Here is a 12,125-nt window from a genome sequence, read left to right on the forward strand (position 1 = left end):
TGAAGAGCAAAACGTACCGCTATGTTCCCGGCCAGCTGCAGCTTATTTAGGTATTTCTTTGCAGCAATTGACCATGTGACTGGACAATAATCCAAATACAATCAAACTAGAGCCTGTAGGAATGGCTTTGTGGAGTGTGGTGTCAAAAAAGCAGAGCGTCTCTTTATTACGGACAGACCTCTCCCCATTTTTACAACCATTGAATCTCTATGTTTTGACCATGACAGTTTACAATCTAAGATAACACCAGGTGATTTAGTCTCCTCAACTTGTTCAACAGCCACACCATTCATTACCAGATTCAGCTGAGGTCTAGAACTGAGGGAATGATTTGTACCAAATACAAAGCTCTTAGTTTTAGAGATGTTCAGGACCAGTTTATTACAGGCCACCCATTCCAAAACAGACAGCAACTCTTTGTTAAGGGTTTCAGTGACTTCATTAGCTGTGGTTGCTGATGCGTATGTGGTTGAATCATCAGCATACATGCCATGGACACACATGCTTTGTTTAAGGCCAGTGGCAGGTCATTGGTAAAAATAGAAAAGAGTAGAGAACCTAGAGAACTGCCTTTTAGACTGTGGCTTTAAGAGATTATTATGTATCACCAGCACATTAATTACATTTAGTCATTTAACAGACACTCTTATCCAGAGTGACTTACAGTCAGTGCATTCATCTAAAGATAGCTAGGTGAGACAACCACATATCACAGGCATAGTAAATACGTTTCTCCTCTCTGAAAGAAGTTATCAGCTAAGTCAGTGCCAGTAGGAAAAGCCAGGTGCGTGTTGTTTCTTTTTTTTTAAGGGGGGGGGGGATAACACAGGTTTATATTTAAGATAGTCTTTGAAAGTGATAGTTCAAACAGAGTTTTGCACACTAATAAAAGGTTTGTCAACTGTTCCGGTGAAACGAAGGGGAATCAATGTGTTGTAGATGTGATGGAGAGCCTGCTTCCACATGGGAATAGGTTGGATGCCAGAAACACAAAACAAACCTTTATACAAACCTGTTATATCTAAATGCAAAGCCTTCATTTAGCTAGTCGGATTAATTTAATTAGAAGCACAGAAATCCCAGATTTCCCAGGATGTCCCTTTTCAATGTTCAAATGGAGAGGAAGACCATGTCGATTGAGTATTTCATTATAACTGAATCTGATGAACATTTAGGCACAGTTATCCTTACAGTAGATGAGAAATGTAAAATGATACGTTTTATAAAGTGGTAAGGCCTGTAAGACATTTTTTTTTTAAACAGTCACATCGTTTCAATTATTAATTGAAAAAACCCCAGTGTGTTTTCGTGTATCATATAGATATTACTGTTTACCCAATTAGAGCCACCCTATTTTATTCATTTTATGATTTGATTTTCCTTTTCTGTATAAACATTCACAAATACAATTTGTCTCCACTAACCTGTGTTTCAGCTGTAGATTAATCAGTGACTTTCAGAGTTTTGTCAAAGGTTTGTGTTGTGTGTCTGGCATCCAACCTATTCCCATGTGGAAGCAGGCTGAGGCTCTCTACCACATCTACATTATGTTGATTCCCTTCGTCTCACTGGCACAGTTGACAAACCTTTTATTTGTGTGCAAAACTCTGAACTATTCACTTCCAAAGGAGCCCCTTCTCCTCCACCATAGCTATAGAAAAGCCTGCTGGAGAAAATCTGAGGATCGCTGGAATAGCGTGAACAAATTGACGATGTGGGCCTAATAAACGGGAGAAAAGATGCTTCAGTTTAGCATTTGAAACAAGTTCTGTGGTTCGTTGTCTGCTCTCCAAAGAGAGATACAGCCTATAGCCTAATAACAGGAGGTGAACGTTAGGTGGAGAACACCCTCCTAAGGTGCTTAAGTTAAGAGGTAGTTAAATGAACTCTGACTGAACAAATCTGGTATACAGGGCTTAGACAGACAACCATTTAAAATCTGAAACATAGATCCAATGTCTTAAACATTTTGGTCTTGTACTATAAGACCACTTGTAATTGGGCCATTTAAGGTGAATAAAGTTCCTATTCAGTTTAGAGCTGGGGTTCTCAAACATTTTTGGCCCACGACCCCATTTTGATATCTGAAAATTCTCGCGACTTCAACCATGTGAAAAAAATTATGTAATTAACATCCAATGTTGACTTTTTTACTTAGGGCTACTGGTAGTCAATTAAATAACATTCTAACACTGTTTCTGATTGTCTTCTCAACTCACCATCACATACTTTTAATGTGGGGCTAATGACAGTCAATTGGAAATTAGTCTAACATAATGTATCTCACCACCACTAATGAGATGGATGTGTTTGATGCATGTCACGTCGGAGCTTCTCAAAGTCAGGGGACGTGGTCAACAGCGCACACCTCATCTCTGCTGTCACATCCAACCTGGATCGATATTTGGTTTTAATGCAGACGAAAGCACTGAATCCAGCTTCAAACAGATATGAGCTGGTGAAGGTTACCAGGAAACTGAAAAATACGAGGTCAAATCATGACGTCAGTGATCCCTCAGGTCGGATGACCCTTTCAAAGCGATTTTCCCCAGTCGGAGCTCGTTTTCTTCTTCCAAGCGTCGGAGGTGAGCAGTCATCACTCACGTGTGATACTTACTGATGTTGTTTTCTGTTAAACATGCACAGCCTAGTGAAGGGGACAGGATTCGCTTTTGAAAGACTCTCCAATAAGAATTCTTTCCACTGAATCCACTGATTTGGTCACACATCTGAGGAATGTTTTTGTATTTCCCCTGCATGCTTGTGTTCAGTTCATTCAGTTTCCCAAATATGTCTTATACATAGGCAAGGAGACACATTTTATTTTCATTACACAGAAAGTCAACAAAGTCTGTTTTTTTAAACATCCATGTTGAATGACAACAGTGTGTCATTGTGAAAAATCTGAAAAATCTTTCCAGCATTCCCCCTCGATAACCACCGAGCCTCGGTCTGAAATATAACATTGTCATGCTCCGATATCATATCTCCATGTAGTTTTGCAAACAGGTGGCGAGTTTACAGTTTAAGTTACCTCCTGCAGTATATCACCGAGTTCTGTGCATAAAATAATAAACCGGGGTAGATTTTTTATTGATGTTGTCAACGGCTACTCTCCTTTTTGTTCACCTGGAAATTCCCATTACACCACTCAGAGAGCTTTTTGAGACATTATCCAAAACATTTTATGACCAGGTTTTAAGGAAGTTTTATCAATGGCTTGATGTTGAATTCAGTACATATTCTTGATTTCTAAAATGAAATTGTAGTGACATTGAATACAATAATTATTGAGTCTCTCTGATGGAGTCTCTCCCCTCGATGATGTCATCTGAGGGTATGTCATAGGTTAGCATTGATCATTGGCAGAGCTCCATGGTGGGTTAGGCTGGCTGGCGAGTGGGCCTGCTGCTGCTCTGTTGAGGATTGATTTCAAGAGCAGGCAGTCGGAGAACTCTGCTCTGTTTGTACTATAGAGAGGGAGGTGAGAGATGGCTTCCCCTGGACACAACTGGTTCAATCTGAGTGTGGTCTGGTCTGCCTTTAAGCATCACCTTTAATGTCTGAGCCAGGACTCAGTGGACTGTGGACTCATGGCTTCTCATTAGAAAACAAACAACAGATAAACATTCCGCAGGCAGAGTGTGTGACACATGCTGAAAGCCAATCCACAGTTAGAAAAAATGTAGAAAATGCAATTAGTCCAACAATAGCTAATTGGTCTAGTCTTAAAAAGAAAACATTTCATTATAAGGTGATAGTTGTTTGTTTTTTCCCCTTTTCATTATGTGCTTCTCTTTTTGTTTTGTGTGATTCTTTCCCTTATTACCTATTTAGTTGTTTCCCTAATTTGCCCATGTCCCGTTTTCCCTCTCATTTCCCTGCCTGATACATCTCTGATCATTCAGCTCCATCCTGTTTACCTCTGATGACAACAATAACACCACTTTGGTGGAACCTACAAGCAGATGCTGTACGGGTTTGGTAATTGGGCGAAACGAATGATTACAGATACCTGTTCATCTCATATAAAAAGAGTTTACACACGCAGAATTTCCAGGTACAGTTGGATGCAGCAAACGGCTACAGATCTACAAATCCATCTCTACTACCGGCTCCCTGTGGGAGCAACACTAAACACGGCTCTGATGTTTCTCTTCCTCCCTGATCAGGTGGCTGGAACAGCAGTTTGTTTGTACCATCTGAATGAATAATGGGATTGTACAAGCTAGGGCCTACTCGGCCTAGGCTATAAATTCTGTTCCCTTTCAATAGGTCTCTTGACATAGGCCTAGTACACGACTGGAATGGAGGTTCTGTACTTAAAATCAAAGTATTTGCCATGGGCTCTCTGTGCATGGCCTCACCAGCATTGCTGGAAACTATGGAATTTTTTCAGCAGATGTGCCTTGATGTGTCACCAGTGACTTTAGTAGGAGGATGACAATCTGAGAAAGATGGTATTCCCCTGGTACTAAAGATGATGTATACCTCACACTGATATCCACCCCAACTCTAAAGCAAGTGTGGTTGCTTAAATTGTAATACCAAATCAGAAAGGTTCTATTATAAGGATATATTATGCAGTTCTATTATACGGTTCTATTATAATGTTCTATTATAAGGTTCTATTATAAGGTTCTATTATAAGGTTCTATTATACAATTCTATTATACTGTTCTATTATAAGGTTATATTATACAGTTCTATTATAAAGGTTATATTATACAGTTCTATTATAAGGTTCTATTATAAGGTTCTATTATACAGTTCTATTATAATGTTCTATTATACAGTTCTATTATAAGGTTCTATTATACAGTTCTATTATAAGGTTCTAGTATAAGGTTATATTATAAGGTTCTATTATACAGTTCTATTATAAGGTTATATTATAAGGTGCTATTATAGAGTTCTATTATAAGGTTATATTATACAGTTCTATTATAAAGTTATATTATGCAGTTCTATTCTAAGGTTCTATTATACAGTTATATTATAAGGTTCTATTATACAGTTCTATTATACAGTTCTATTATAAGGTTCTATTATACAGTTATATTATAAGGTTCTATTATAAGGTTCTATTATACGGTTCTATTATAAGGTTATATTATACAGTTCTATTATAAGGTTCTATTATACAGTTCTATTATAAGGTTCTATTATACAGTTCTATTATAAGGTTCTATTATACAGTTCTATTATAAGGTTCTATTATGAAGTTCTATTATAAGGTTTTATTATAAGGTTCTATAATTATCATTCTACTAAAAAGACCTCACAACTGGATAAGAAGATCAACATTTCTTTCACATATCAACAAATGTAATGGTAATTGGAAATAGTATTATTCAGTCTGAATCTTCACAACAAATGTATCAGGAAACAGTACAATTTGTTCAGCAGATGTGCCTTGATGGGTGACTTTAGTCGGAAGATGTAAAGCTGAGCAGGAATATTATTGTTTAGGCCCATAGCCAAAATGTAGGCCTACAAAACATAACACTGTCTATAATTGATCATTTTTGTTTTGTTATGTAAACACATTATTATTCAGTGTGAATTTCTCTCCTAACAAATAATTATCCAGAAAACTTGATTTACATAGTAGCCAAGGTTAGTGGGTTGTTTTCTTCGTACAGTAGCATTGCTTCCATTCTTTGAAAGGCCACCTGCTACTATGATGTCATGTGATTATGATTGGCAGCCAGTAGCTTCTCTCTGTCTTTAAACCCACCCTTAATGATAAGCTGTTGGCTGGGAATGAGATATGCTCATTTGGTATGTAAATTGCAAAAGCTATGGATGCATAGGCTTTCTAAAAGCTGTGTGTTTATGCTTACAAAAAAATATTATTTTAATTTCCTTGTAATATTCATCCCAAAGACTATATTAGTTTTGTTCATAATTATAAATTCACAGTAAATTTGGTCTCCAGACAAATAGAATTTGCACCCACTTAAGTCTTGGATGAAATGCCATCTGCATATTTGAATAGCAGGAATGAGGTGGCAGTGCAACTTGAATGAGCAATAGGACCTTAAACAGCATGGGCCTAATGCATGATTGTATCTAAGCATGTCTCCTCTGCACTGAATTTGCTACATAATCTTTATGAAATGATTGTGAAATGTAACATGACGTGCAACCATGTAAAGCAATGGGCTTTCTATTGACTAGGTTAGGCCTACTCTCTTTCAATAATTCACTGAATTATGGTATTATGATTGGGCTTTTACATTTTGTGCATTAGGCCCCATGGTTCTCTTTGTGAATATGGAAACATTTATGTAAAAATAAAGTTAGTGGACAACTTTAGGAGATGGATATAATCGACAGATAATAACAAGTGTGTAATTAAAGCCGATTCACAGATAAGGCTACAGACAGTATCATTGCTTCAGAACGACATTGATTTGACTGGGCTGCCAAGCCCTTTGAAACTGGGAGAAGAGGGGAAGATACAACACAGCTTTAATTTCCCTACTCAACAACTTGTTGGCCTATTTCCTTTTTGTATCATCTACTGGCATTTGAGCTTGTGTGAGAGGATGTGGTCCCACTTCAGCTTGCAGTTTGAATCACTGAAACAGTGGAGAGTGCTCACTTGAAAAAATACTATAGTTTACTATAGAATAATACAGTACTTACTATAGAATTCTATAGTAAACTGTAGCATAAGCTACTGTAGAATACTACACTACACACTGTAGTATCCCTCTATCATGTGTAGTACTTACTATAGAATGTTGTATTATACTGTAGAATATTGTAGTAAATACTACAGTAATGTCTGCAAAAACACTACAGTCCCCAAAAACACAACACTTTTTTTTTAGCTATAGTAAATACTACAGTATTTAATTTGCACATACCCTGCCCATGCCCCTCCCCCATAACTGAGAAACCTACATGCCAAGTAGAGACTATATATCGTGTTCCCTACAGGTTATCAAAAAGAGCAGAAGCTGGCCGTTCAGAACCCAGTCCTACCTACGTAAAGGTTATGGAAAATCAGCTCTTTTAGTATTTCTCCATTTGGTTTTCTGAAGGAGAAAGCCTCCACTTCTATGTCAAAGATAATAAAACAAAAACACTATAGTAAATACTACAGTAATGTCTGCAAAAACAGTAAGTACTACTGTATAGTGCGATTTCCAAAAACACTACTGTAAATAATACAGTATACTACAGTCCTCAAAGAACTACAGTAAATACTATAGTATAGTACAGTCTGCAAAAACACTACAGTAAATACTACAGTCCACAAAAACACTACAGTAAATACTAAAAGTATACTTCTATCCGCAAAAACAACACATGAATTACTATAGTATATTCTACAGTTTTTTTTCACTACAGTATTTATACTAAAAGCTGCCCCATCTATGATACAGTTCTGATTCCTCAGGTCTAACAAAACAATCAAGAAACCCAAAAGGAGAAAGGAGCAAGCATGCACTGTAATGTGACTCATCTCCTTCTCTCTTTGCAGATGAACATGGACATTTGAAAATATACCTGCCCAAAAAGCTGCTTGAATGTCTACCAAAATGTTCGTCGCTGCCAAAGGAGAGACACAGATGGAACACCAATGAGGTATGGCCCCTTCTTCTCCTCGCCACTCTGTGGTTATCATTGCAAATGTTTCTGATGTCCTCCGTGACAATGTAAAACCACTTCAGACACAAAATCAGCCATATTCTTCAGGGCTATAGGTATGAGCATTTGATTATTTTACTTAAACTTAACTTCAGCTATACTGTGTTTTAAATGAGTTAGCAAAGGAACATTTAATTCAAACATTTTTGTGCATTAAATCTAATTTATAAGTATTTTATTCATACTGGCAAAGTACATATTATCTAAAAGTATCTAGATTGTCTTCTGTGTAGAATCACATGATTCCATTTATTTAGGTTCCAACATCAACACATGTTTTTGCAGCTGACAGAATTAGTTTGCAATGTAATTGGTTCCTGTCACCTAGTTTCCCCTTTCCTGTTTTTGTTTGGGACTGTTGTCTAGCTGCCAACAGTAAGACAAGGAGGTAGAATGTGTGATACAGAATTGAGCATGTACACCAACTATTGAACAGTTAAGATGGTGATTTTCATCATGTGCATGCCCACTGTACATTATGAAAACCACTGTAAAAAAGGAATAGGCTCATTTTGTGTTTAGCTGCTGTATAAAGGAAATTGGAGAGCATGATGGCCGATCTTAATTGGAGGTTTCATCTGTATTGTGAGCACAGTGTCATTGAGCTCCTTAAAGGGATACTCTGGGATTTTGGCAGTGAAGAGCTTTACTGTCTACTTCCCCAGAGTCAGATGAACTCGTGGATACCATTTTTAGGTCTCTGCTTGCAGTTTGAAGGAAGTCGCTAACTAGCGCTAGCAAAATTGCTAACTACTGTTAGCACAATGACTGGAAGTTTATGGTAACTGCTAGCATGCTAATAGATACCATAGACTTCCAGTCATTGCACTAACGCTAGTTAGCATTGGCTTCCAAACTACCTCCAACTTCCTTCATACTGGATGCAGAGACATAAAAATGGTATCCACGAGTTCATCTGACTCTGGGGAAGTAGATAAAGGGCCTCGTTGCCCTTCAATCCCAAAGTATCCCTTTAAGTATAGTGCGACCTTGATGATGCTCACTGGCTGAATAAAGCACTAAGCCTACACACATAAGAACTTGCAACAGTCTATTTTCACCTATGTATCTGTGGAATAAGAGCTAGATCATTGATGTGTCTTATCGCTTAGCTTATGTTTATTTTTACGTTACCCATTCTTAAAGGAATTCCTGTTTGGCCTCAACCATAAATGTAACTGTCAATCACACCTGGGTTCTCATTCAGTGAGGTTGTATTCATCCAGCATTATGTAGAACTCATAATGTTAACATAAACAAGTATTTAGCATAGGTTGCATAAGCCTAGAGGTGTTTCACATTTCATATACTGTATCACACCAATAAGAAAAGATAACACAACTTGTTTAGCTTTCTGTCACAGAAAATGAAAGTGCAAAATGTTTTTATTTGTATGCCCGTGTGAAAAGAAATCACAGAAGCCATTTGCTCCGGCTGTCCTTGACCTATAGGCCAGCCATTTAAATGAGTTATTTTCTTTTCAGTACAGCTACTTTATCATTTAATGGAAGTGAGACAGTGTCTTGCTTGATGTTCACATTTTATTTGTCGTTCATGTTCAATCTCTTTTTGGGGTATGGGTTCTCTCTCTAGCCTACGTACGTGGAGACTGTCAGGGAGATTGGAACTAAACATTATTTAGCTTGCTGCCTAATGCTGGATGGATTTTGAATGATTGCAATTACAAAAGTTTCTCTAAGGAAATTCATAAGCTGCTGCCAGTGAAGGCATTGCTGCATGTATAATACAATTGATCCCAATGAAGCAAACGTGGTGGTTTCAGCACATTAACCGACAGGCAATGGAATCATCAGAGGAGCCCAGGCAAAGAAAAGCAGCACTGTTTTAATTGTATAATGGAGCACAGTGATTGGTCTCAGCCCCCCTTTCATAACTTACCTGTCACTCCCACATCAACTCAGGCCCTGCCAAACCTCTAGAGTTACAAATCATAATCCATACTCTCTTAAAGGTGTTTTTATGAAATACTAAGGCATTTTGATTCTTCAACAGTGAATTATTTTTTTCATGTAGTGACAAGTATTTGTGCTTGAATGTGCTGTATAAGGAATTCATGACAGTAATAAGATGGAGACAGAGAGAGAAGGAAGCTGTTTTTAGTATGACATTCAAGCGTCAAGTTTTGTCTGAATTCTGTCACCACTTTTCCTCTGGGTGCAGGTCAATTTAGTTCAATGATCTCATGGCTTTAATTTCAAATATTGATCTCGATTTTGATATAATTAGTTGTTAATGAGTGAATCAATCTAATTAGATGCATGAAGATTTGATCAAAGTCACTGCCACTACTAATGAGAGGAAATTAAAGCGATGTGCAAAACCCAGCCACCCGTACTTTTGATTACAAATTTGGGCCAGAAATACTGTCATCATTGGTTTTCTAATTAATTGAGTGAAAAACAAGTGGAAGCGTCAGCACAAACATGACAGGAGATTATTCATGTTATCCGTACCACAAGACAAAAGTCCTTACTTCTATTGTGTTTGTTGTTTAGATGATTTGCACAGCAATCTATCTGATGTGCATTAACCCATCAGCCTTTTGGAGTAGCCTAATTCTTACAGTGCTGCAAAGTCCTACACATAAACATACACTTTTACATCGCTGCATTAGACATCTCAGTCTATCTTTCTCTCAGTCTGCCTCTCTTCTCCATAAGAAATGTCAAATAATCCACCTTCATGTTTTCTAATTGAGTCTGTTGTTGTTTCTCCTGTCTGACCTGTAGTGTTCTGCTAGCAGTTTAAATTCATTAATGTATTTTGAAATTGATTTCATAAATGTAAGCACTTGTTGTTGGCTACAGCTGTTGTCATGTCATTTATTACTAACAACACAAACAACAGACATGTTATTAAAAGGCAGACCAAGTTATGTCACTGGTATTATTTATTTGAAATGTTTTTACATATATTGCCATGTGGGTTTAGGATTAACGTCATAGGTAAGGTACCTCCTGTCAAGTTTTTCCAATAGCACAACCAAAAAGCATCAATCCTAATTATGTTGCACGATGTGCGTTAGAGCTGTGGAGCAATACTTTCCAGGGTTGAGGACAGAGAAGGAGACCGAGATAACCTTCCCTAAAATCAAGGGCGTTTCCCTTTCATGAGCACCATGCGAAGTGAACCAGTGTCTCTCTCTCTTTGCTGTGGCTCGTTGGTGGCAGGCAGACAGACAGACAGACAGACAGACAGACAGACAGGCAGGCAGGCAGGCAGGCAGGCTGGCAGGCAGGCAGGCAGGCAGACAGGCAGGCAGGCAGGCAGGGGATTACAGAGTCTCTTGTCGGCAGCGATTGTGTGACTCTTAGCGAAAGTGACACCTCATCAATTCTCTGCATATTCCTGGCGCTGGTTCAGCATGCCTAATGCCACCTTGTTGTTTTTCTCCCCCTCTGATTAAACTCTCAACATTTTGGGGGTATAGAGAGTGCATTTGATGACCACTTTAGCTTGAATGCAGGATTCAATACAACTGCTCTCGAACTAAATGCTTTCCTAAAACCTAAATGATCATAAAGTGTGTGGCTATTGTCATACTGCCCACGGAAGGGCATTTCACTTCTCTTTGAATACAAAAGTATCTGGTTAGATAGCACCTCAAGAAAATATGCCTTTCTCACCTTTCTGTATTGTGTAAAGGCCACATCCCTTATAGGGTCTATAGGTTGGAAAGGTCTTGGTTTCTCCCTTGTTGCTGAATAAGTGTTAGTCATCCCTCCATAGGTGGAAGAGATTCGCTCCTCCTGCCCCAAATGTGTATCGGAATGGAGGAACGAGGGTGTGAAGAGAGCTAATGCCGAGCTATTAATTTCTATCTCATTCTCCCTATTCCCCTGTGTACGTTTATGGGGAGAAGGTGTGCATGAATACATTTCAAGCATTTACTGGAAAATTAGATAAACCAATCTGATCAAAATGCAAGGGAAGGAAGCGGGCGGAGGAAGGGAAGGGGGCTGGCGTCAGTAACTCTGAAGCAGCCTCAGCCTCTCTCAGAGCTGCTGATAGGCAGGCACGCTGCTCTCAGCTTCTAAATTGTCAAAGTGAGATTAAGAGGAAATATGGGGCAAGCTTGACAATTTAGTTGACACAACCATAGCAGAAAGAAAGGGAGGGATGTTTTTTAAGAAATTACAAGGAGTGCATGCCAGAAATCTGTTTTCTCATGGAGGGAAGTATTAGATTTGTACAATTTGTGAACCGTTGAATGTGTTTATTGTTTGTCTATCTTTTTATGTATTTGTCTACACGTTTATATATGTTTACAACAAGCAAGTTGAAGATATCAAAATAGGGGCATTGGGGAATAATAAAATATTGTATGGAATACATTTGTACTGTAGTGAAGACGTCTCTAGAGTAATGCAAGGTCTCTCATGATCAGGTGAAACGTCAATAGCTATGGAAATGCTGGGATGTGTTTTTCAATTATGTTA

At 38.1% G+C, this 12,125-nt stretch overlaps 1 protein-coding gene and 1 non-coding gene across 2 annotated transcripts in view; both read left to right on the forward strand.

The window, feature by feature from the left end:
- The window catches only part of LOC112215211 (calmodulin-binding transcription activator 1), a 622,788-nt gene that overhangs the window by 14,781 nt on the left and 595,882 nt on the right, over positions 1-12,125 (forward strand). Inside the window, exon 3 of the mRNA XM_042299516.1 lies at positions 7,499-7,602. Coding sequence (XP_042155450.1) covers positions 7,499-7,602 — 104 coding nt within the window. The remainder of the gene's footprint in view (positions 1-7,498; positions 7,603-12,125) is intronic.
- On the forward strand, positions 7,013-7,067 carry LOC112216643. Its single transcript, XR_002948370.1, has one exon. It is a non-coding gene; the product is annotated as a U7 small nuclear RNA (small nuclear RNA).

The sequence above is a fragment of the Oncorhynchus tshawytscha genome, linkage group LG16 (genome assembly GCF_018296145.1).
Source record: "Oncorhynchus tshawytscha isolate Ot180627B linkage group LG16, Otsh_v2.0, whole genome shotgun sequence".
Classification (NCBI taxonomy): domain Eukaryota; kingdom Metazoa; phylum Chordata; class Actinopteri; order Salmoniformes; family Salmonidae; genus Oncorhynchus; species Oncorhynchus tshawytscha.